The 27,594-nt window shown below is 43.4% G+C and overlaps 1 protein-coding gene across 3 annotated transcripts in view; it reads right to left on the minus strand.

Annotated features, from left to right (window-relative positions):
- TRPM3 (transient receptor potential cation channel subfamily M member 3) overlaps window positions 1-27,594 on the minus strand; it is a 480,072-nt gene that overhangs the window by 115,388 nt on the left and 337,090 nt on the right. For 2 of the 3 annotated variants that reach the window (XM_075827994.1, XM_075827999.1), the window contains exons 14-18: window positions 25,544-25,573; window positions 23,086-23,372; window positions 16,014-16,242; window positions 14,515-14,682; window positions 13,828-13,908 (exon numbers count right to left, since the gene is read on the minus strand). In XM_075827994.1, coding sequence (XP_075684109.1) covers window positions 13,828-13,908; window positions 14,515-14,682; window positions 16,014-16,242; window positions 23,086-23,372; window positions 25,544-25,573 — 795 coding nt within the window. The remainder of the gene's footprint in view (window positions 1-13,827; window positions 13,909-14,514; window positions 14,683-16,013; window positions 16,243-23,085; window positions 23,373-25,543; window positions 25,574-27,594) is intronic. The other variant, XM_075828007.1, reaches the window with a different exon arrangement.

A 27,594-nucleotide genomic window follows, 5' to 3' on the forward strand; every position in this document is an offset into this window, starting at 1 on the left:
TTTTGGTTTGTTGTTCCGCTTCTGCAGTGTAGGATTGTATTAATCATTACCTTGTAATTTAGCAATTTCAGAGTAAACATTGATTCTATTTCTTTCTTCTTCAATTTTGCACTGAATGAAAACTGTTGACAAGTTTTATTCTATAAAAATGAGCTTTGTATTGAGCTGAAAAGGGTCCATGCATTTCATTAATGTTAATTACTGCCTGACACTTCCTTAGTATTACAGAATTTACATTTCAAATCAGCCTGAAACTACTTTCAGAGGATTGTCCTTATTTCCACTTAATTTGCAGGGGTTTTTTTTATATTTATTTTCAGTGTTAGTTTGTAAAGTATGGAATAAGGAGAAAAATCCTAATTGCAGAAAACATTACGATAATCAATCACAAAACTAAAGCTGAAAAATATGCTCTAGCTTGGCAAATTTACCATTTTTATTGATGATATATTTTATTTTATTGCAGAAGTCAGTTTAAGATTTTAGCTTACATGACAGCAAGGCTATTTACAGGGGAGTAGCCAGGGGTTTGCTATAGGGGTTGCAGAGGTAGCAGTTGCACCCGGGCCCTGGAGCCTGAGGGGGCCCAAAAGCCCCTCAACCGCATAAGAACATACCAGTATTATAAATGATATATGATACGTGCGAAACCTGTGTTAGATTTTCATTGGGGCCCAGGATCTTTAAGTTACGCCTCTGGGAATAGCTATATGAGGTGCAGGAATAGCAGTTGTTCCCAGTCTTGGCCCTAATGGCCCCTATACCACATATGAAGACATCAGTATTGTATATGGCACATGATAGGCAGAGGACCCGGTAAAAGATTTAGCATTAAAGCACAGGAGTTTTAAGTTACGTGTTTGGCTATATGTATCATAAAGGCTGTCACGATCTGTGGGTATGTGGACCCACTGGGCTGTACCGTCGTAGCGGGATAGTTGCTGGCCAACGGAGTACCAAGTCAATATATAAATTGTCCACACACAAGGGTACCTGTAGTGGTTCAGACAGTAGCAACGGCTAGGCACAGATGGGACCTTGACATCAGACGCAGTGTAACATGGAAGGCGGAACCGGTGGCACAACACGACTCCAACAGGTTTAAGGCACGGGAGCAAATAGTACGGCATACAGGGTACAGGTAGCAGGGCACGGGAACAATGGGAACAAGATAACACTAAGGGACCATTTGCAAGACTAACATAGGAAATCACAACAATGCTCAGGCACTGAGCAAGGGGGCAGGGCCCTCCTTATAGTCCATGGTGATCATGGGCTAATTAATGATAATCCCCATGTGCGCCTTTAAGGCCGGGCACGAGCGCGCTCGCGCACCCTACGAGACACAGCGGACCCGAGCGGAAGTAAGCGCTGGCGTCTCCTGGGGAGGAGATGGGGACCAGCGCTCACGGATCCATGGCTGCGGGCGTCGGGAGGTGAGTAAACACGACTGTAAAGGATCTGCCAGACACAGCTTCTGTGTCAACGCCCATAGGTAATCAGTCTGCACCTGCTTCTATGTCTGTGAGACTGACTCCATCTTCCACCACTCAGGATGGCAGGCTTAGGAGTGGGAGAGCCTATCACAGCCTGGCCAGACGGAGCTAGCTCCCGCCCTCTGTCTATTTATACCTGCCTTTTCTGTTCCTCCTTTGCTTGTGATTCTTCTCTGCTGGTTTCCTGGCCCTGCTGCAGCTTCTTGAACTACTGACCCTCTGCTTGTATTTGTCCTTGGCTTTACTGACCACTCTTCTGCTCTGCGTTTTGTACCTCACTCTTCTCCTGGTTTGACTCGGCTCGTTCACCTCGCTTGTTGCTCACGGTGTTCCCGTGGGCAACTTCCCCATTTCCCCGGCTTCTTTGTACCCTTGTCTGTTTGTCTGTCGTGCACCTATTGAGTGTAGGGACCGTCGCCCAGTTGTACCCCGTCGCCTAGGGCGGGTCGTTGCAAGTAGGCAGGGACTGATTGGCAGGTAGATTAGGGCTCACCTGTCTGTCTCCCTACCCCTTCATTACAACGACGGCCCGCGGCCATGGACGCTACAGTATCCCCCCTCTTACACCCCCTCTTCTTGGAGCCAGAGCAAGAGAGGAACTTCTTAATGAGGACAGGGACATTGATTTTCTCTTCTGGCTCCCAGGACCTCTCCTCTGAGCCAAACCCCTTAAAATCCAGCAAATAAAAAGTTCTTCCTCCTACTTTTTTGAAGTCCAGGATCTCCTTAATGTCAAATACATCGGAAGAACCGCTGGGAGCAACTGCATAGCTAGGCATTTTTGTCTAGCGGTTGAGGACCACAGGCTTCAGGAGGGACACATGAAAGGAGTTGGGGATCCTGAGGGTGGGAGGCAGCTAAAGCGTGTAGGAGACGGGGTTGATTTGCTGTAGGATCTCAAAGATTCCGAGGAACCTGGGAGCAAACTTGTACGAAGGTACCTTTAGACGGATATTCCTTGAGGACAGCTAGACTTTGGTACCCAGAAGATACTGAGGCGGCTCTCTTCTTCTGGTATCCACCTTTCACTTCATGCGGTCAACCACCAGCAGAATAGAGGACCGGGTTTGCTGCCAGATCTGTAGAAAGTCCCTGAATGCAGAGTCAGCTGCGGGCACCTGGGACGTAGCTGAAACAGGAAGAGGAATTTGTGGATGTTGGCCGTAGACAATTAGGAACGGTGTAAAAGCAGTGGACTCACTTGTGTGGTTGTTGGATGAGAACTCGGCCCAAGGAAGAAGCTGTACCCAGTCATCATGCTGCATGGAGATGAAGTGTTGTAGATAATTCTCCATGATTTGGTTAATCCCCTCGACTTGACCATTGGACTGGGGATGGTAGGCTGAGGAAAAGGCCAACTTCACATCTAGGAGTTACAGAGGGCTATCCAGAATTTCGAGGTAAACTGAACCCCCGATCAGACACGATATGAAGAGGCAAGCCATGCAAGCGGAACATGTGTTGGATGAAGAAGTTAGCCAGCCGAGAAGCAGAAGGTAGGCCGGTCAAAATGAGCCATTTTCAAGAACCGGTCCACCACCCCCCAGACCGTATTGTATCCAGCATAGGTAGAAAGGTCTGTGACAAAGTCCATTGCTATATGCTGCCAGGGAGCATTGGGCACATTCAGAGGTTGGAGCAGACCAGCAGGCTTGGATTGAGCAACCTTGTTGGCAGCGCACCCAGTGCAGGACGAGACAAAGTCCACAATATCTTTGGGCAGCATGGGCCACGAGAAAAGACGGGCAATCAGATCTCAGGTTTTACGAGTACCAGCGTGCCCAGTCAGTTTGGAGCTGTGCCCCCAGCGAAGGATTCTCCTTCTGTCTGCCAAGTGCACAAAAGTCCTCCCCGGAGGGATGTCTCTAACTTGCAGAGGATTAACAGAAATAATACAGGACGGATCAATGATAGTTTGCGGAGACTCCACGGTGTCCTCTGTTTCGAACTACCTGGACAAGGCATCGGCCCTCACATTTTTGTCAGCAGGATGGTAGTGTAGCACAAACTGGAACCGGGCGAAGAACAGAGACCACCTGGCTTGACGGGTGTTCAGCCGTTGGGCCAACTGGAGATATGTGAGGATCTTGTGGTCGGTATATATCAGGATGGGGTGAGCTGCACCCTCTAGTAGATGTCTCCACTCCTCCAGAGACAATTTGATGGCCAGTAACTCCCGATCTCCAATAGAGTAATTGCGCACTGCGGGAGAAAAAAGTCTAGAATAATAGCCACATACCACTGCCTTCCCTTTGTAACCTCTCTGGAACAGAAGTGCACCTGCACTAATAGAGGAGGCATCCACCTCCAACGAAAACTGTTCAGATAAATCAGGATGAAGGGAGGGTTGAGGCTGACGTGAAGGCACTCTTAGGGCTATTAAATGCAGATTCTGTCTCTGGAGTCCACACCTTGGTGTTCATACCTTTTTTAGTGAGGCTAGAGATAGGAGCTGTCAGTGAAGAGTAGTTTGGGATAAACTGCAGGTAGAAGTTGGCGAATCCCAAAAAACGTGTTTTGGTCCTCAAGCTTTGAGGACGTGGCCATTCAAGGACGGACTTTACCTTCTCAGGATCCATCTCGAGGCCTTGATCCGATATGATGTAGCCCAGAAAGGGTAGAGAATTCTTCTTAAACACAGACTTCTCCAGCTTGGCATACAGGCGATTCTCCCTTAACCACAGCAGAACTTGACGAACATGTCTCCAATGAGTCACAGATCTGGAGAAACTATCAAAATGTCATCGAGATAGACCACAACACAGACATAGAGGAGATCTCGGAAGATGTTATTGACGAATTCTTGGAAGACAGCGGGAGCATTACACAGACCAAAGGGCATTACCTGGTATTCATAGTGCCCCTCTCGGATGTTGAATGCAGTCTTCCATTTGACTCCCCTGGCAGATCCGGATCAAGTTGTAAGCCCCACGCAGGTCTAGTTTAGAGAAAATCTTGGCTCCTCGTATGCAGTCAAATAAATCGGAAATTACTCGGAACGGATATTTGTTCTTGACCATGATTTGATTGAGGCCCCGGTAGTCGATGCAAGGCCGAAGAGATACGGCTTTCTTCTTGACAAAGAAGAACCAAGCCCCGGCCGGGGAGGAGGATTTTAGTATGAAACCCCTCTCCAGATTCTCCTTGATATAGGTCGACATAGACTGAGTCTCTGGCAAGTTGAGAGGGTATACCCGTCCACGAGGAGGGGACGCATTAGGAACCAGTTCAATAGAGCAGTCATAAGCCTTGTGTGGGGACAGCGTCTCAGCTTCCTTCTTGCTGAAGACATCCGCAAACTGAGAGTAATGAGGAGGTAATCCTGCCAACGACTGAGGCAGAGGAGGCTGGGCCGGATGGATCTGCAACAGACAGCGATTGAGACACTTGGAGCCCCATTGGAGAACCGCTCCGGAATTCCAGTCCAGGACTGGGGTATGTAGTCGAAGCCAAGGCAGACCCAGCAGCACAGGGTTGACGGCTTTGGGCAGGACAAGAAATAAAATTTGCTCCGAATGAAGGTCTCCAACTTGGAGCTTCAGCAGTTTGGTCTCAGATACAATTGGATCGGGCAGAGGCAGACCATTCACTGAGGCAACAGCCAAAGACATCTCCAGAGGGACTGTGGGCAACTGGAGAAGATCCACTAGATATTTTTGGATGAAGTTAGCTGCGTATCCAGAGTCCAGATAGGCAGAGACCCAGTGCGTTTTTTTACCGGACACCATGGTCACGGGGATGGATAGTTTTGAAGAGAGTTTTTTTATTCAGCGCTGTATCGCCTAGGGTTGTTTCTCCAACCAATCCTAGGCACTTGGAGTTTTTTGGCTTCTGAGGGCACAAACGCACAACATGGCCTCCGAGGCCGCAATACAGACAAATTCCCGAAGTGCGTCTGCGTTGTTTCTCCTGTACGGATCATTTCAGCCTGTCCACCTGCATAGGCTTCTCTGGTGGAACAACTGGTGAGGGCAACTGGGATTGCTGGAAAGTAGGAGCCAGCCAGGGAAGGCTTCTCTCCCGACGAACCTCTTGAGATCACTCCCGGATCCTCCTGTCAACCCAGGTGGCGAGAAGAATGAGGTCATCCAGGGTCGGTGGCAAATCACAAGCGGCAAGCTCGTCTTTAATCTCGGAAGACAGTCCCTGCCAGGATGTAGCCACCAAGGCTTCATTGTTCAAGGACAGCTCTGCCGCTGGGTGTGAAACTGAATGGCATACTCGCCCACGGAGGGGTGAAGGGTCAGCAGAGATGCAGCTGCAGATGAGACTCGCCCAGGTTCCTCAAATATCGAGCAAAAAGTCTGTAGGACATGCTTGAAGTCACGGGTTTCTAGTCCCTGAGCTTCCCAGATAGGATTCGCCCATGCTTGGGCCTTGCCAGTAAGGAGCGAGAGGATGAAAGCGATCTTTTCGCCATCAGAAGGAAATGCTTTGGCATGTAGGCTGAAGTGGATCCAGCACTTGTTCAGAAAACCCCTGCAGGTACTCACATCTCTGTTGAAGCGAGATGGTAGTGGCAGAATGTGTCGGGAGTCGGTACTGGTACTGCCAGAATGTGTAATAGGAGGAACAGCCGGAGGAACAGGAACAGGTGCCTTGATGGCTGCATCTTGCGCATCCACTTTCTGTGTAATGGAGTTCACTGCTACGAGAAGTTGTTCTTCTCTTGACCGAAGGTCTCGCAGGTCTGCCCGCATATATTGTGACGTCGTCATGTGCTTGGGTTGACCAGCGGGGTCCATGACCAGAGCGTACTGTCACGATCTGTGGGTATTTGGACCCACTGGGCCGTACCGCCGTAGCTGAGTACCAAGTCAATATATAAATAGTCCAAGCACAAGGGTACCTGTAGTGATTCAGACAGTAGCACAGTAGGCACAGACGGGACCTTGACAGCAGACACCAGATGTGGTGTAACAGAGCAGGCGGAACCGGTGGCGCAACACGACTCCAACAGGTTTAAGGCACAGGAACAAATAGCACGGGATACAGGGTACAGGTAGCAGGGGATGGGAATAACGGGAACAGGATAACACTAAGGGACCATTTGCAAGACTAACATAGGAAAACACAACAACGCTCAGGCACTGAGCAAGGGGGTATGGCCCTTCTTATATTCCAGGGTGATCATGGGCTAATTATTGATAATTCCCATGTGTCCACCTTTAAGGCCGGCCACGAGCGTGCGCGCGCACCCTATGGGACACAGCGGACGAGAGCGTAAGTGAGCGCTGGTATCTCCTGCGGAGATGTGGGCCAGTGCTCACAGATCCATGGCTGCGGCCGCTGGGGGATGAGTAATCCCAACGGTCCGTGGCCATGGACGCTACAAAGGCATTGTAACGTCTATGGCTGTGGACCATCGTCCTGACTTACCCTCTGACGGCCGCGGCCATGGACGAGTGAGTTCTCAGCGGCATCTCCCTCCTGAGAGACGCCGGCACTCACTTCCTGGTTCAGACACTGTCTCCCGCAGCGCGCGCGCGCCCGCACGTGCAAAGCCTTAAAGGGCCAGTGCGCGTACAGTTGCAGAATATCTGCAATTAGCCCAGAATGCTGCTGGACTATAAAAAGGGCTCTGCCATCTTGAACATTGCCTGAGCATTGTTGTGTTACCTAAAGTTTGTCATTTCAAATGGTCTCCTAGTGTTTTCCAGTTCCCAGTGTTACCCGTTCCTGCTGCCTGTACCCTGTATCCCGTGCTACCATGCCTCTGTGCTGTCAATAGTTGGAGTCGTGTTGTGTCTCCGCTGCATCTATTATGTCACACCCCGCCGGGTGTCTGTTTGCTGTCGGAGCCTCATCTTAGCTTGATTGCACCGCTACTGTCTACATTGCCTCAGGTCCCCTTTCTGGACTATAGACATAGCATTGTACCCGTTTGGCCAGCTGCTATTCCGTGACAGGCATATATTGCATCTACAAATATAAAATTAAATTCCCTTCTTTATTGACTCTACAATATGTGGATTTGTCTGATTTAGTAAACCATCTCTACCTTCATCCCTAGCTCAGGTTGACATCGTGCCCTTACTTAATAAATGATGTGAACCTGTTGAGGGTTTACCATTTTCACAGGCACCAGTATATTAGCCTCGTGCGTGCACCTTCTGGGAAAGGGTGGGTTACAAACAAAAACAACTCTGTGGTGCCAGAGGGGTCACTGCCCACTGCATGGATGGAAAACATTATAGTCTGTGGTTTTTGGACCAGGTCAAATGCATTTTTTTAAATGAAATGGAGGTCTGCAGTATAGTTTATGCCACTGGAGTAGTCAAGGGTGGGTTATGGGATCAACTTCTTCCTTCATGTAAGCAAAGTGCCCCTCAGCTGTCCCGTCAATTCCTGAAGGTTCTGACAGCGGGGAGAGCCTTCAGGGTTTATTAACCAGTGACCAGTAAAACTAGTAAAGTGATGAGACAACTAACCCTTAGGGCATGTTCACACGCAGTGTTTTCAGACGTAATTCGGGCGTTTTACGCCTCGAATTACGCCTGAAAAAAACGCCCCTAATATGCCTACAAACATCTGCCCATTGCTTGCAATGGGTTTTACGGCGTTCTGTTCCCACGAGGTGTAATTTTACGCGTCGCTGTCAAAATACGGTGCGTAAAAAGACGCCCGCGTCAAAGAAGTGCATGTCACTTCTTGGGACGTTTTTGGAGCCGTTTCTCATGGACTCCATTGAAAAACAGCTCCAATAACGTCCGTAAAATACGCCGCAAAAAACGTGAGTTGCTACAAAAACGTCTGAAAATCAGAAGCTGTTTTCGCCTGAAATCAGCTCTGTATTTTCAGAAGTTTTTGGTCACTGCGTGTGAACATACCCTCAAAATATTTCTAAGTTGCTATAAATGCTAAAAAAAGATATTACGTGTCGATCACATGTTGTCCAGTGTCATGTCACTGCAGCAGCTAATTGCTGACCGCATTGCTACATGATGACAACAGGAGTTAACGGAGGATTCCAGTGACCACAGCATACGCATAATAACGAATTAGGGTAAGTATATTAGAATTTTTTTTCCACATTTAGAGCAACTTGAAAGTGTTTTTGAGTGATAAGAAAACTCCTTTTCCATCAATTGGAAAAAGCAGGTACGTGGTGTCTAGTCTGTGGCAATTTAGGTACTATGTGGGCACAATATGCAATAATGTGCATTATAGTCCACTGGTGCAGATTTATTACTGTGTCCAGAAAGTGAAGAAAAAAAAAATACACGCATATTGGCACAATTTTAATATTTGCAACTCATTAGACACTTTTAAAAAGTGTCCCAAAAAAGGGGTGTGGCTTAGCTGAAATGGAGCGTGGCTTGCTGGAAAGGGCATGCTTGAATGCGCCAAAGTGGGACAAAAATCTGGCATAAAGTTCTGGTGCAAAATAAGCCAAATCAAAAGTGGTATAAAGAAGAAGAAAAGAGTCCAACAGGTCATGTAAGATGCATCAAAATTATAATGCAGTATCCAACACTGTGATAAATGTTGTGCTTGCCTGGTCTAAGTTTACGCTGTCTAACTATAAGATAGCATTATTAAATACGGCCCACTATTTTTTAGCCGATGTGTGCTACTCTCTTTGCACCTACTCTATATAGGAAAATTACAGCTCAATGTTAGCAAAATATGATGTTCTCTGGGAACTGTTTGGAACAATCTGAAGATTATTTGGCTCTATGTGGGACTGCTGTATTGGACTGCATGATGTACTGTATTATGGCACTATGTGGACACAATATGGCTAAATTTGGGCACATTATAGCACCGTATGGACAGTATGTGACTCTATGTGAGCAAATTATGGTTCTATCGTGGCATTGTATGGTTCTCTCTGGCCACTTTTTGGAACTTTGCTGACACAATACGGCACTATATGGGCACAATTTGACAACAATTTTATGTGGGAAATTGTTCCTGTCACCTCTATGAATGCTTTAGTATGAGAGCAATGATTGTAAAATGCATGTATTTTTATTATGTGTATACAATTTGTGTATATCTGTCTGCATCCACACAGTACGTGTATATCCTAAATTGACAAAGTCCTGGTTTATACTATTTTATAAAGTTGGCAATATTGGCATTTCTGTGGTCATTTTTATGATAACCACCCTACAGAAGTAATTTTAAGTTCACAACAAGGTAACTTCAGATATGACAATTACAAATGCCAGAGATTCAAGCGAAGCCCATGACAACTGCTGATGTCTTTGCATAAAGAAACATCTAAAGGGCCTGTTCACATCAGCGTTGTTCCATCAGAGGAACAGATTAACGGAAAGACAAATGGAAAGTATTGTTTCCGTTTGCAATACCATTGATTTCAATGCTATTTTTTTGTTTCAGTTTCCCTCCATTCCCGTTTTTTTTCACAGAAACAATAGCGCAGCACACTACGCTATTGTTTCCCTGAAAAAAAAATACGGAAACCTAGCGGAACGAAGGCAAGCTGAAACAAACTAAAACAAAAAAAAATACAATTGAAATCAATGGTATTGCAAACGGGAACTATACTTTCCATTTGTCTTTCTGTTCATCTGTTCCTCTGACAGAACAGATGAACGAAAAGCTAAATGGAAGGCCAACACTGATGTGAGCTGGCCCTAAGTTATATTCATTATTCAAAATATTCCTCTGATGAAAGCAGGGGCGTAGCTAGAGGCTCATGGGCCCCGATGCAAAAATTCTTACTGGGCCCCCCCCCCTCGCAAACTTCTCATGGCCGACGGTCCGCTTTCAGCTGCATCGCTGGGTCTCCTAAGTGACCCAACAATGCAGCACTAGCAGCCGGGGCGTCACTAAGGCTGGGTTCACACACACTATTTACGGACGTAATTCGGGCGTTTTAGCATTGAATTACGTCCGAAAATGCGGCTCAAAAGCGTCGGCAAACATCTGCCCATTCATTTGAATGGGTCTTACGATGTTCTGTGCCGATGGTCATTTTTTTTTACGCACCGCTGTCAAAAGGCGGTGCGTAAAAAAGTGCCTGTCACTTCTTCAGACGTAAATGGAGCCGTTTTCCATGGACTCCATGGAAAACCAGCTTCAATTACTTCCGTAATGGACGCAGCAAAAGACGCCTGCACATGCCATTACGGCTGAAATTACGGTGCTGTTTTCTCCTGAAAACAGCACAGTAATTTCAGCCGTAACGGACGCTGCCGTGTGAACATACCCTCAGGGCTTAAAATGACAGGGAAATAGCCCCAATACATGTGTGTCCGCCCCCAAAAAAAGTGTGTATATGAGACAGCATAGCATATCTATAGCACTACGACCCTATAAACTATGGATAGGATTAGATACAGTGGCTGAGCAGACAGTATCACACATGATAGGATTAGATACAGTGGCTCAGAAGGCAGTATCACACATGATAGGATTAGATACACAGCTCAGCAGACAGTATCACACATGATAGGATTAGATACAGTGGCCCAGCAGACAGTATCACACATGATAGGATTAGATACAGTGGCTCAGCAGACAGTACCACACATTATAGGATTAGATACAGTGGCTCAGCAGACAGTACCACACATGATAGGATTAGATACAGTGGCTCAGCAGACAGTATCACACATGATAGGATTAGATACAGTGGCTCAGCAGACAGTACCACACATGATAGGATTAGATACAGTGGCTCAGCAGACAGTATCACACATGATAGGATTAGATACAGTGGCTCAGCAGACAGTATCACACATGATCGGATTAGATATAGGGCCCAGCAGACAGTATCATACATGATTGGATTAGATACACAGCTCAGCAGACTGTATCACACATGATAGGATTAGATACAGGGCCCAGCTCGCTGACATTGCGGCTCCAGCGCTGGACCCAGGATAGGTAAGAATAATAATTTTGCTTCTTTATGTGTTACTAATTATTTTTGTGTGTTTGTGTTTTTTTTACAGGTTCGGTTGTTGGACTTCAATGACGGCGTTTTTTTTATTCTCAATAAAATGGTTAATGAGGGTTGTGTTTTTTTATTTCAATAAAATATTTTTTCTATGTGCTTGTATCTTTTTAAACTTTATTATCACTGCCTTAGTAATGGCCGCTGGCTGATTGACAATCTCCATTACTAAGGCGGGGCTTAATGTTAGCCGGTGCAGAGGCTACACTAACCCCCATTATTAGCCCGGTACCCACCGCCACCAGGGGTGCTGGGAAGAGCCGGGTACGAACCAGTACCCGACCATCTGTAGTGACTGTCAGGCACCGGGGTGGCCGCAGGCTGGTAGTATTAGGCTGGGGAAGGCCAAAAACAGTGGCCCTTCCCACCCTTGTAATGCTGCCTGCTGCTGCTGTGTTGTATCTGGCTGGTTATGAAAAATGGGGGGGACCCGACATCGTTCTTTCCAATTATTTTTTTTTTTAAATGACATGGGGTCCCCCCCATTTTCATAATCAGCCAGATACAATAAAGCAGCAGCAGGCTAGCATTACCAGGATGGGAAGGGCCACTGTTTTTGGCCTTTCCCCTCCTGATAATACCAGCCTGCGGCCACCCCAGTGGCCGACCATCACTACAGATGGTCAGGTACTGGATCGTACCCGACTCTTCCCAGCACCCCTGGTGGCGGAGGGTACCGGGGTAATAAAGGGGGTTAGTGTTAGCCTCTGCATCCGGTAACACTAAGCCCCGCCTTAGCAATGGATGCTGTCAATCAGCCGGCGGCCATTACTAAGGCGGTAGTAATATAGTTTAAAAAAAAAACACAAAGACATAGAAAAAATATTTTATTGAAATAAAAAAAAAAACACACAACCCTCATTAACCATTTTATTAATAAAAAAAAAAGCTGTCATCGAAATAGTCCTGGAATCTGCCGTAGTCCAACGACCGAACCTGTAAGAAAACACACAAAAAATGATTAGTAACACGTGTGTTAGGGTATGTGCACACACACTAATTACGTCCGTAATTGACGGACGTATTTCGGCCGCAAGTACCGGACCGAACACAGTGCAGGGAGCCGGGCTCCTAGCGTCGTACTTATGAAAACATGATTACACTACGGGACAGTTGTCCGGCAGAGAGGCAGGGACTCCTAGCATCGTACATAACTATAATGCTAGGAGCCCGGCTCCCTGCACTGAGTTCGGTCCGGTACTTGCGGCCGAAATACGTCCGTCAATTACGGACGTAATTAGTGTCTGTGCACATACCCTAAGGCTTAGATACAGGGCCCATGTGTGATACTGTCAGTGGGACCCTGTATCTAAGCCTACCACAACGTAGGCTTAGATACAGGGTCCAGCAGACAGTAATCTTATACAGTATAAGATTACTGTGTGCTGGGACCCTGTATCTAAACCTACAGTGTGGTAGGCTTAGATACAGGGACCAGCAGACAGGATCACGCATGGGCCATGTATCTAAGCCTACCATGTGATTGGCTTAGATACAGGGCCCAGCAGACAGGATCACACAATCTGTGATCCTGTCTCATGGGCCCCCTAAGCCTGCTACATCGTAGGCTTAGGGGTTGTGCAGTCCCTAAACATTGATGGCCTATCCACAGGATAGGTCATCAATAGCTGATGTGTCTCCCGGGACCCGCAAATCAGCTGTTTTGAAGGGGCCGCAGCACTCGTACGAGAGCTGCTTCCCCTTCATTTCACTACTCGCCCACACTGTGAATCGCCGACACCGATTCACAGTGTGACCGGAATGAAGTGACCGGAATGAAGGGGAGCAGCTCTCGTACGAGTGCTGCGGCCCCTTCAAAACAGCTGATTGGCGGGTCCCGGGAGTCAGACCCCGCCAGTCAGGGCTAACCTTACCTTCCTCTTCGGCCGCGGCGGGAGTTCTGTAGTTTCGATGCTGTGCGCGGCGGCATAGCGCTGTGACATCATGCGCTGCGCACAGCGCTTGACGTCAGGACCTCCGCTGCGATCCGGAACCAGGAAGGTAAGTAAAGTATGTTACTATAGTAACAGGGGCCCGCGGCCCGAGTTACTATAGTAACTTTTTATTGATGTGGTGCGGGGGGCCGTGGGCCCCCCTGGCTTCGGGGCCCGGTCGCAATTGCGACCGCTGCGACCCCTATAGCTACGCCAGTGAATTAAAGTTTATGTATAAAATAGCTATATTCGGTTTTGGAAAAGTTCATAAATATAAAAATGTATTTTCAATTATAAATCATAGTATTCTTTATATGGTGAAGGATGGGAACAAGATAAGGATGTGTAATGAATTGATTAATCACCAGAACATGGGGGAGGGGAGTGAAGGAATGATACATGGAATTAAGGAGGTTATCCATCCTGCTCACCCTCTGGTCATGACCTTGGGTCTCCAAGTACTTACAGCATCTAATTTTGTCTTGAAGTCCATCATTCTTTCTTGAATTGTTTCCTCAGGTGGGCGATTCCACACCCTCACCACTCCCTGCGTAAAAAAGTTGTGTTTTAAACTGCCCATCCCTCGAAGTTATATTTCTTATCCTTCATGTAGATCTTGAAATAAAATACCTCCACTTACATAAAAATGTAATTTTGTCTGGGGAAGATGTTTAGCCATAGGGGTGATTTAAGTCTAGATTGGGGATATGATAAATCATTCATAGGATTATCATAGAAATGTATACAATTTGTTGTTGGGATATATTATGACATTGAGAGTCAATTACAAGCTAGTTCACCTAGTGAATGTTTCTTTTGAAAAAATTACAAAATATATAATCTCATGATAAACTTGCTAAAATGTTAGAAAACGCAATTTCAATGCATAAAGGGGATGAATTTAAGACACAGACAGTAAAGGAGTCATTATCAGAAGCATATAAGACAATCTCCATTGAAAAGGGTATTAGTAGACTTCAACGTGTTCAAGGAGAGAAGTGAGGGACTGAGCAGGATGGCTAAGTGGGGATGATATGGGACATGTAGGTAAGATGACAACATGTGATAAGTTACAAAGTTTATTCTAATTGACACTTTATTAAACGTCTAGGGAAGATGTACTCTAAACAAGTATCTGCTGGCTCATTCATACCGTCAACTCCATGTCATCATCTTCTTTGTCTTTCACTGTTTTGTCTGGCTCCTCCACTTGATTCTCCTGCAGATCTATTTCATTTGCCTGGGACATGTATGGCATCTCATCTTTGTTTTTGAACTCTAGACTAAGGATTGAAGGAGGAAGTAGAATTCCTAGAATGACCTAATAAAAAAAACATGGTCACAGTGAGGACCAACATTTTACATTCGGGCTCAGGAACTTCAAAGTTATGCCTTTGTATTTGTAATTCATGGATCATACAATGTAAAATCATGCTCTACAAAGTTAGGCCCCATGCACACGACCGTGCCCGCAATCACGGCCCACGATTGCGGGCACGGCCGGCCGCCGACTGACAGCCGCATTTTCGGGCCGTGCTCCCATACAAAATGCAAAAGAACGGACAGGTTCCATAATTCCCGGAACATTTCCACGGCACGGACACCCTTCCGTAGTGCTACCGAAAGGTGTCGGTGTTCAATGAAAGTGAATGGCTCCGTTTTTGCAGCCGCAATTGCGGTCCGCAAAAACTGAGGTTTTTTACGGTCGTGTGCATGGGGCCTTAATTAGGGTTTCTATGACATGAATTACTTCTGGGTCTGAGACACAGCCCATGAACAAGAGAGGTTTCTGGAAATAAAGTACAGTACTGCTACTTCTGGGTGACAACTACTTTATGCATTGTGATAACATCATTATTGGTTGTCACCCATCTCCTACTTGTGTCGCAGACCAAAACAACTCAGAAACAGACGACTAGAATAGTAAGACTAGTAAAAGGAGAACTCAGGAATTTGATGATATTGTAATCATAACTATTTCATCAATTATTTACGACAGCCGTTCTCCTGTTCATAAAAATGACAGTTGTTCTCCTGTCCATAAAAATGACTGAGCAGTGTCTTGATAACCCCTAGTCACTCTATACTGCTACTTGCTTCTCTGCTTCTGAAATGCAATGAAAACCCATGCTTACTATCATAATCTATCTTATCCTACTTTACTGCTCTTCTTGTCAGGCAATAGTTACATTGCTATCCACAATGCCCTTCCACAATGAGACAAGGGAAACTTAAAATGCCACTATCATTGAGACAGTGGTGCATTAAATAAGGTTATTTATAAGACGCCAATTATGGGTTCTAACAGCACAGCCCCCCAACCGGAGTTTGAGGGTGCTATTTGTCTATCCTTAAGTCCTTCTGAATAGGATAAGTAGGCGGTATTTGAGTAGGAGAGACCTGTCAGTCAGTAGCTCTCCTCCACTGAGTGCTGTCACATGAGCAATACTTTATATGGAGATATCCTTTTTTAAAGCATCACTATTTTATGATAAAGGTGGCGCTTTAAATAAACAATAACAAAAGTGTCACTTGTATTAAAACTTAAAAAAAGTAAAACAACATTTAAAGAAACAAAACTATAACATTTTGTCAAAAAAGAAATGAATGTTCTAAAAAGTAAAGTACACTTTGTTACATAATGTTTCTAACCTTAAGACCCGAATTCTTACGCATCCGGAGTCTGCCCATCCACATATCTGTCAGAAGCATTTGGCTGCATGTGTGAGCAATGAAGTCTCGATGCTTGGCTGCCACCGCAAGCTGCAGGCATGTGGCATTGCTCCAATTCTTTAGCTCGTAGGTCAGCAGCTTCATTGCCAGCTGCTCGTCCTGCTTGTATGACTGGTCCAATAACTCTACTGCCAGCTGCGCAAACTCTCTAAAACAAAATGCTCTTGTTTACTTATTACATTTAATCACACTCACGGCAGGATTTCTTGTCAATGCCTATTGTTACAGAGCTAGATGTACAAGGCGCAAATGAAAACAGATTAGAAGCAGGTACAAGAGAAATTACTAATCCAGGTTCTGGTTTGATTTCTACTATTTTTGCATATTTGTCAAAATTCTTTTAGATCTTCAAATAAAATTTAATATAACACAAAGACAACCTGAGTTAACCAGAGATACAGTTTTTAAATGAAATACAGTTTTTTATGGCGCTGTATGGTTTAATTGAAAAGTCCAGTAAATATTGTAATTAAATTACAAGACAGAACATGAAGACCAGTGCCAACTTACACAATAGATTCCGATATCTGAAATGTCATACTCGACCCCTCTAAAATATGAGTTTAAATATTTATGCTAGATTTTAATGTGTTGAATATGTTAGGTAGAATAATCCATAGTAATTATTACTTCTTTAGTACATTATCAGAGCCTTACTTACACTATTAGAAATTTCAGAATAATGATGTATGCTTCCATGTGAACCAAAAATTTTATTGGACATTTTTACATGTGCATGCTAGATAGAAACTGTAAATTTTATAAACTATATAACTTGGTTGAGCTCCAGTTATTACAGCCTCCCAAAAGGCATAAAATGACACTCTGAGTAAAGGGAAGTCAATATGCATTCACTATATAATACATATAGTGTATAATCACTGTGTAATAACAACTAGCAACCGAGAATAATGTTAAAAGGAGTATTCCCAAATCACACATTTGTGGCTGCCAGCTGCCACATCCAGGTAAATAATGAATGGAGGGGTGGCTGCGCATGTGCACGCCTCTCTCCATTAAGTTCTATGGAAACAGCTGAGCTCGCTCCTATGAATATGCCATAAATATGTGATATGATTGAGGAAGGGAAAGGGGGAAGAAAGTATGTGATCTGTAATTAAGAGTTAACTTTTATTGGTATACATTAAATGAACAATTGAGCTAAAAGTCCAATGGTGCACCAAGGTATGTGTGAGTGACCCCCAAACTCACATACCTGTGGGCCATGTGTAGTAAAGTATGGTATATGGATAATAAATGGAATGTGTTGCTGTCAACAGTGCTTCAGTGAGGGGAACACTATTGCGCTACCATGCTTGAAGTCTAAGACTGCAGCTATGCTAATATAAGGGCAATGGTGGCCGATAGCACTACCATGCGGCTGTGCTGCAGCACAGTGTGAATGTGACCTTGCTATATACGCCCCCAGGTAAAGATCTAGGTGAACCAAAACCTGAGGGTGTGGCACAGTGATGGCTGCAGAGCTGTCAATTGTATAGCAATGTGATCGCCATGCTGAATGACATAGGACTTAGAGAAGGTAGAATAAATTTTATTATGAGTCAAAAGCAGTATGTGCAGATGTAAGGCAGTAGGTTGATCGTGTTGTGTTTCACATCTGCAGGAACAGCCGGGGTTGCCTAGCTGTGGCCGCGCTCAGCGTCAGCTGAGAGGCGGTAACGCAAATCTCTGCCAGAGTGTGACTCAACTGTCAGTGGAGTCAGACTTGGCAAGTGTAATGGTTCTCAGAACGGAGCGATGCCTCCAGTGCTGAGAGATCAAGGAGCCCCTCAGGATGAGCTGTCCTGCAAGGCAGCAGCCCTGATCCAGTGAGTGCACCAATGACAGGACCGCTCGGTGAATTCACCGGCGGTCAGAAAGAGCGTAGCGGCTGGTGAGAGTTCACACCCAGCCGCTCAAAAATGACAGCGGGGTATGCTTGTGCTGACAGCACGTTGGTGCTGTGAGCCCAATGACAAGACCGCACGGTGGGTTCACCAGCGGTCAAAAGGAACGTAGCGGCTGGTGGGAGCTGACACCCAGCTGCTCAGGAGTAACAGCAGGGTGTGCTGCGCTAATAGCACGCTCGTGCTGTAAGTTAAACAGCCGGCTGCTGTCAGCAATGCAGTGAAAGCAATCGGTAGCAAATGAGCCTAGATATGGCAACTATGGCCCTAAGTGCACCAGTGGACATTAAAATTATAGAGCACCCGACGCGCGTTTCGCCAGCATTCTGGCTTTTTTAGCTCAATTGTTCATTTAATGTATACCAATAAAAGTTAACTCTTAATTACAGATCACATACTTTCTTCCCCCTTTCCCTTCCTCAATCATATGACTTTATTGGGTGGTGCACACCTATGTGATCTCTTGACAATCTTGTGTGATAGGTGGTCTTCCACACATTTCCATAAATATGTGATAGACACGATGGTGCTCAGCACATTACAGTTATTGTACAGTTATCAGAGCTGTGTCTTGCACAAAGCCATGCACATGTGTGTCCATCACATGGCCAGGTCATGTTTTTATCCTCTGGAAGAGAAATCTTGAAAAATGAGGAGTATTATATAGTTAAATAATTGTACATTATATAATGAATACACTGTAATTGCTGAAACTGGAATACCATTTTAAGTAGGTCTGATAGATCACCACATCTTAGATAAACATGATCACACTATAGATCACAAGACATGTTGCCTAGTTATGGTCATGTGGGACAAATTATATTGATATCTATTACCTCCTTCTCAACTGAATCCATAAGCTTGAAATAAGTTTAAAATAGAGAGAATTGAAACTGCATGCTAAACCACTTTAACAGGATAAGTTTAAAGCAGACATGCGTCAAGTTGGGGCATGCAGTGCAGGGTAGGCCAGGTTTTTGGAATGGCATACCACTTAGCATTTTAAACATAATTTACAATGTATCTGGCATGTCAGTAACATATACCGTTCAGCTATAACATTAAAACCACCTGCCAATTTGTGAAGGGTCTGGCACATGATAGAGTATAAAAATGCAATGCTGTTTATTGGTATGAAATAATGGTAAAAATAGTGTTTAAAATCCCGGGTAGAGAACTCTTACGCGTTTCGAACTTCTCAGTTCTTAGTCATAGCTACACTCCTGATACAATGGCTCTGTTTTATAGATCAGGTGTAAGAAAAGTGTGTGGCCATGGAGGGAAAATTAACCCATTCATGGTTTTCAAATGGGCAGTGCATAGTTAGTTTCATTATGCATTTACAAACCACATCAGAGTTTAAACCCTGATGATGGAAAGATATATCTGGAATATTGCAATTAAATGATGCAATAAATCATATTCCAATAATCATCTTAAATCAATACAAATCCCATATTTCTGCTCTGCTCTGAATTCATATCATGTTTGTCCATTTATAGGGGCAATCAGGCATGGATTAAAGTGTGCAAGAGTGGACCATATCGGAAAACGCAACCAGTTCTTGGTTCTATATGTAGTCTCCAAACAAAGTTATAGTAAGGGCTAGAGACTGTTTAAACCACCACTGTCCCCCCATATCATCTAGGCGGCTCCATGAACTAATCTATATAACACAGAGAAACAATTAAGAGCCTTTGACGCCAATGTATATATATAAAAGTTTTCAATTTTATTAAACAAACACCATACAAGTTAAAATAAACAAAGAGATATGACTCTAGTATAACAGGCAGAGACTGCACAGAATTTTGTGTATTCTATTTACTGATTTTCCCGTATTTATTTACTGTTACCTAATACTTTTTATACTTCTATATATAATATTTCACCACTTCTATATATGCGGTGGTCTACCCATATATTTAGGTCACTATGTACTGTATTTATTATAAATTTGTATTTACTGACTTACCTAATTAATATTTTATTTTTGGGATATGGGGCGCTCTATTTATGTATTTGGGTCACTAATGTACTGTATTTATTGATTTCTCTGTATTTACTGATTGGGGTAATCAATATTCATATTTATATTATATGTATTTGAATACTTTTTCGTGCTTTTTCGGTTTCTTTTTTACTAATCTCCTTCCTTTTTTATCAATGTTTTGTGTCATCAGTTTGTTTTTTATAACACTGGTTTTTTTTTTTATATGTATTTGGGTCATTATGTACCCCTTAATGATAATTTATTTTTTTGTGCTATTTTTGATTCTTTATTCATACACTGTTTGTTGCGGACTATCCCTTTTCTTTTTTGAATTTTATTACTCTTCCTTTTCCTTATACATAATCTCGACACTCACTCTCTTTTTTTAGTCCATACACATGATGGTAGCCGTAAAACCAGATTAATTTGTCCCATGTAGTAATATTCGAATGCGGTATGTCTATGTAGTTGCCCCTTTTTTAGTTTCGTTTTTTTAGCTCTAGATACACTCGTAAATAAAGATACCAATCTCTCTTTTAATACATTTATAATTATTGGGTTATGATGTAACCCTTTTACATCTATGTCCTACATGCACTTTATTAGGGTGAGACACTTTTAGTGGACTTACTAATACACACACCGCTAACACAATCCATAGTATGAGGATAGGGAGATCGTCTAACAGAAGTACATTGTTTCAGGTTCCCATAACTTTGATTTGGTGGTGTTGTGCGCATGTCCGCTGTGATGGCTGCCTGGGATGTACTCCCCCTCCGCCTCCTTGGGCGCACTGCGCATGTCCGGAACTCCCATTACGCGTTGGGAATCTGGACACGTGCTGCCGTGCCTGGAGCCGGATGTGGGGCTTGCCTCGCTTTCGGCCGTTTCAGCGGTGATGCGCCGCTGTACATCATCATAATCATACGGTCTAGGGAATATATATGGGTAGCGATGGGACACACACTATTATACATCCCCTTGAGGAAGCATACGTGGCGAAACGCGCGTCGAGGTTTATACGGCGGAGCAGACACTATCTTACTCTCTGTTGCTACTTATGGGTAAGTCCATGATTTGACAGCTAACTTTGTTCAATGCACTGCCGCTGTAATACATTTCTGTAATAGATGTCTATCTAATATATCTACATGCTTGCCCATAGACTATAGTTAGCAACAAAATTCTGTGCAGTCTCTGCCTGTTATACTAGAGTCATATCTTTTTGTTTATTTTAACTTGTATGGTGTTTGTTTAATAAAATTTAAAACTTTTATATATATACATTGGCGTCAAAGGCTCTTAATTGTTTCTCTGTGTTATACAGTTCTTGGTTCTGTTGTACACACCATATGTCACAGGTATCCACATGCAACCGGGAAAGCAAATTACAAGATATAGATATGTCAGAAGATAAAAAATATATATGATAGCAAAATGTATATAAAAAATGTATGTGCACATATAAATGTGCAAAAAGCGCTATATGATCGTGGCATGGTCGGATGTGTGAAACTGTAATAAATTGAATTGCGTATGAATTTAAGAGGGCTGTATAAGTTAAACTAAGCGTAATAAGGATATTAAGTTAGTAAATATACATCAGGTCCATTCTATAATTCAGACCTTTCGGGAATCTTGTATCCATTTTAAGGATCCACAAAGCGAATTTTCTTCCAGTCCCCCCTCTCTTGGGTTTGAGAACCTTCTCTATGGGGCATTGCATTTTTATACTCTATCGCGTGTCGAACTCTTCACTATTTTCCTTGAATCCCTGCCTACCTCCGACATAGATTTCCTGTCCGAGCACCAATTGATGATGGGACGTGATGTCTTTACCTTGCATGTGTGGTGAGCAGACCAACTTTTTTCTGTTTTTTACTGTCTAATAGTGTGTAGGTCTTCCTTGTGCTGCAAAAACAGCTGTGACACGTCGAGGCATCCAAAATCCAAGACCTGGTGCGTTAGCATTAGATCCTTTAAGTCATGTAAGTTGCGAGGTGAGGTCTTCATGGGTCGGACTTGTTTTTCCAGCACATCCCACAGATTCTCGATCAGATTGAGATCTGGGGAATTCGCAGACCAAGTCAACACCTTCAACTATTTGTCAAGTTCCTCGAACCATTTCTGAAAATTTTTTGCAGTGTTGTTGGACATATTATCCTGCTAAAAGAGGCCACAGGGAATACTGTTGCCATAAAGGGCTATACTTGGTCTGTAACCATGTTTAGGTAGCTGGTACGTGTCAAAGTAACATCTACATGAATGCCATAACCCAAGGTTTCTCAGCAAAGCGTTGCCTCTGGCACCTTGCCTTCTTCCCATAGTGCATCTCTTTCCCAGGTAAGCAACATGTATGCACTTGGCCGTCCACAAAAAGATGCAAAAGAAAGCGTGCTTCATCAAACCAGGCCATCTACTTCTGTTGCTTTATAGTCCTGTTCTGATGCTCATATAACAATTGTAGGCACTTTTAGTGGTGGACAAGAGTCAATTTGGGCATTCTGACCAGTTTGCGGGCAACTTAGCCCCAAACACAGCAAGCTGCAATTCACTGTGTGTTCTGACACCTTTCTATCATAGCCAGCATTACCTTTTTTTTTTTTAGCAATTTTTGCTACAGTAACTTTTCTGTAGGATCGAACCAGACGGGCTAGCCTTCGCTTCCCACGCACATTAATAGCCTTGGGCGCCCATGACCCTGGCGGTGGTTCACAGGTTGTAATTCCTTGGACCACTTTTGGTAGGTACTATCCACTCTATACAGGGAACACCCCACAAGACCTGCCATTTTGGAGATGCTCTGACCTACTCGTCTAGTCATCTCAATTTAACCCCTTTGTGAATTGACTCAGATCCTTACACTTGCCCATTTTTCCTGCTTCCAACACATCACTCTCAAGAACTGACTGTTCAATTTCTGCCTACTATATCCCTCCCCATGTGGGGCATCATTGTAATTAGATAATCAATGTTATTTACTTTCCCTGTCACTGGTTTTAATGTTATAGCTGAATGATGTTCCATTCTATCACATCTTCATAAAATAATTCTTCATAGTATTGCTACTTGAGAAAACAATATCAACCTGGAGTTGTGATTTAGCTCCTGTGATATGTCATCAACCATATCATTCTCAGATGCTTCATGTGCCATGGCTTTGCAGAGCTTGCATGCTACTAGTGCTTTGGCCATTGCCTCTTCTCCATGCTGCCAAAAGAACAAAGCCATCTTCTGCCTCTTCATCAGAACAGCCCATACCATCAGCTCATGGAATGGGAAAGGGAAATGATTTATCTCTGGATCATCTAAGTCAATGTCCACCTCCTCTTCTCTTTTTTTGGTAGTCTTCCTTCCTCTCATTGGTATGTCATCCTGTCACAGACATCATAATAAGTTGGATGAATTAAAGGATCATAGTTATATGCATGGAAGGCATGCTAACATTATTTTCATTATTCACTTATGTGCAACTCAAAATAAGACAGAAGAAGTAAACGTGTAGGGTCCATGTACGTGGCATTGTATGGTTCTCTGAACAGGGCCTGTGTGGTAGCCCACAGGGTCCTACAGTTTTGTACTATTGACCCATAGACACCCTATGTGCTGCTATATAATGTCACTGCAAGGCACATTATTCACCCGTAGAAGCAATGCTTTTAGGACAGAATACGTCTAATATGTTACGTGATGAAGCATGCCATGATTTTGGCACATACTGACGTTTTTCAAACCCACAGCATGCCCTATCTATTAGCAAACTATATCTATAAATATAGGAGAGGATTTTACTCGAACTCTTTATTATTCATCCCATGTGAGGAAACAAAATAACACAGGTTATGTAATATCTAGTGAAATTAGTAAATAAATAATAAATCTCCATAACTTCAACTTACAAATATATATTTCTCAAAAAGTTTGTTAGGACAATGATGTATATGACAATTTAAAATATAAATGTAAAAATACAGGGTGTTAGAATAATGATTTATGTTGATGATATATATAGATATATCTCTATATCTCTCTCTCTTTTGCTACTCCAGCCATCAGATTGGCAGAACCCCCTACAGTGCATTATAAGTCAATACATATGACAGATACGGCACAGCATTGTAGCTTCCATTATGAATGTAAACAAAGCCTAATATGGCCAAACTGGTATTGACTTATAGGGGTTCTCCTACCACAACAACTTATCATCTATCTGCAGGGTAGGTAATAAGTGTGTAATCACGGTGTGACCGCCGCTCCGTAGAATCAGGGGACTCGGACCCCCTTTTTTGTGATTATTGGGGTTTTAGCGGTGGGACCCCCAGCAATCAAACGCTTATCACCTATCGTGTATGCATAGGTGATAAGTTGTTATAGTTGGACAACCCCTTTAAACAGGAAAAAACAGTAAATTTGAAAACCACAAACTAAAAGAAAGCATTTGTGGCATTTATAGTTACATGGGATTTTCTTTGTTAATTTTCCTTACTGCAGCTAAAAGATTTCATGTAATTAATAATTAATTGTAATTTTTTGTAATTAATAATTTTTTGAAGTGTTAAGATGTTGCAGCTTTTTAACTAAACCACTGTGTGTGAAGCATATCTAAACAATTTTGATTTGTCGCTTGGTTGCTGCAGTTATTTACTGCAACATCCAGATGTTACATGGTAATGAACAAGATTTAGAAAAATCCCATTCACAATACGTGGGCAAAATGTTTTAAACATTTTTAAACTACCACATGTCCTTTTTTGGGGGGTTTCTGGCAGTTTTGTTGTCAGCTGAAATGAATGGAAGTCAATTGACAGAGAAATCCTAGATTTTTAAAGTCTTTATGAAGTGATGGAGTACAGCCCCTCCCGCAGAGACTGGGTAGACACATACAGCGCCTTATCTGTGCATATAGTGTATAGTGTTGCTATGCTGCCTTATCTAGGCCTCCAATAGAGCGGTCATTAACTTACCCACCCTCCAATAATAATGTGAAGATTCTCCTAATCCTGTGATTTATAGCTTACTGTGTCTGCTCTAGTGGCCAGTGTGAAAACTGCAATATAATTTTTTTTTTATATGTGGATAGTAACAAAAGAATAAAAACACCAAAAATAATGTTTAAAAACTATGAGGGGAATCTATTAACAGCTTTACGCCAGCTCTCCGGTGTTAAAAACTCGCAAGTTATGGCGCATATCTTTTTTACGCAAAGATTTTTACTTTGTTGCACACAGATAGCCCAAGTTGCAACAAGTTTCTTAAGAGGCGAGTACCTTTTAATAAATTTGTCGCATTTTACTGTTGCGGGTCTCAGTCTAAGACTCTCGCATGAAACGCCAATCAGACTTAATCTGGGCCTATGTTTATAATAAAACCTGGTTTTAATATCTTATTTTCTGATGATACATTCTCTTTAAACCATAGTTTTTTTATGATGTGGGGTTGCATGATTGCCACTAATACCTGTAACATATCCTTAGCAAAAAACAAAACAAAATGTTGACTGATGTTTTTCATGCAGAAACCTGAAAGAAAGATGAGTGGAAACTTACCTCCATTCCAAGTAGCTTTAGGGCTTTTGGCTGTGAGGTAAAAAATAGCAAATAAGGTCTGTGAATATTATATCTATTACGGACACACAATACCATTATATTACAATTATAGGAAATGGTTTCTTTTCTATATTTATCTTGTATAAGTTAACGGAAATATTCATTATGAGTGAAGATTTGTTCATATGAAAAGTAGCAAAAGGGGAATATAAAGATGACAGGAGAGGGAGGTGAAGCTGCGTAAAGAGTCTGATAAAAGATTTTATGTGCTCATAAAACATATAAAACAAGGTAATCAGAAGGTGTTAATATGATTTGGGAGTTGGGGACATAGATTTATTGCTGTAAAGGAAGACAGAACAAGTGATGTATGTTGTCTTCCGTTTTTCTAACTCCCTTGTGTCCCAAGGGCAAAATAGATGTTAACAACTGGATATATGATAATTGTTAAGCGAAGAGATATGTTGCTCTCATAATATATTTTGTTGTCTTATGCAGCTTTATAACGGAGTATTGCTCTAAAGCAGTGATGAGCTATGGGTGGTTTTAGTATTATTTAGTCCCCTTGAATAGCTAAAGGTTCTTATGTCCTGAGACCATTCAGTATCATAATTGGAAAATTTATTTTTGTACCGCTGTCTCAAAGGGTTGTAAACATAAACCATTTTAAGGAAAAAACGATATCTTAAGTACACATTGATGTACATATCTAATTCAAGGGAATAGTGGAGAAGTTAATCATAAATACCAATCAGATTGCAACACTTATATTTCAGAAGGCCTTCTCAAAATAAAAGCAGTAATATGATTGGTTGCTATAGGTAAGCCCTCCACCTCTCTCTGTACTAAATTTACTTAAACCCAATGTTTTTTTGTTTTTTTTTCTTAACAAGCTTTGCATTTCAGAATATTCTATTACTCTAATAATCTATTTTTACAAATATTGAGTACATTAGACTCAAGATACCGGGCCAGCAGCCTCTACCCCTTTCTAAACGCTCCCCAGTGGCGTAGCTAGGTTCTCCTGCACCCAGGGCAAAGATTCAGATTGGCACACCTCCGCCAACTTCTTTTCCGACATCTCCTTCCCCCTATTTGTACATTTTACAAGCAATATAGTTCTATAAGGGAGCTGCCATAACAATAAATTAGAAGAAAATAAATTATAGAGGCCACACACAGCCCCTTGTAGATAATGCCACACACAGCTGCCTGTAGATAGCGCCATACACAGACCCCTTGTAGATAGCGCCACACACAGCCCCCTGTAGATAGCGCCACACACAGCCCCCTCTTGTATATAATGCCACACAGCCCCCTGTAGATAGCGCAACACACAGCTGTCTGTAAATAGTGCCACATACAGCCCCCCTCTTGTATATAACGCCACACAACCCCCTGTAGATAGCTCCACACACAGCCCCCTTTTAGTTAACGCCACACAGCCCCCCTGTTGTAGATGATTCCACACAGCCCCCCCTTGTAAATAGAGTAACAAACAGCCCCCCTTGTAGATAGTGCCACACACAGCCCCCTCTCTTGTAGATAGTGCCACACACAGCCCCCACTTGTAGACAATGCCACACAGCCCCGCTTGTATATCGTGCCACACAGCCCCTCCTTGTAAATAGCGACACACTGACCCCCTTGTAAATAGCGCCACACTGACCCCCTTGTAAATAGAACCACACTGACCCCCCTTGTAAATAGCGCCACACTGTCCCCCCTTGTAGACAGCGCCACACAGCCCCCCCATGTAAAAGGCGCCACACAGCCCCCTTGTAGATAGTGCCACACACAGCCCCCTTGTAGATAGCGCCACACACAGCCCCCCTTGTTATCAGCGCCACACAGCCCTCATTGTAGATAGTGCCACACACAGCCTGCTGCCCCCTTGTAGATAGCGGCACACTCCCCCCTTGTAAATAGCGCCACACTCCCCCCTTGTAGATAGTGCCACACACACAGCCCGCCACCCCGCTTGTAAATAGCGCCACACTCCCCACCCCTTGTAAATAGCGCCACACTGTAAACAGAGCGGAGAGCGGTAG

Source organism: Rhinoderma darwinii, chromosome 1, assembly GCF_050947455.1.
Source record: "Rhinoderma darwinii isolate aRhiDar2 chromosome 1, aRhiDar2.hap1, whole genome shotgun sequence".
NCBI lineage: Eukaryota > Metazoa > Chordata > Amphibia > Anura > Rhinodermatidae > Rhinoderma > Rhinoderma darwinii.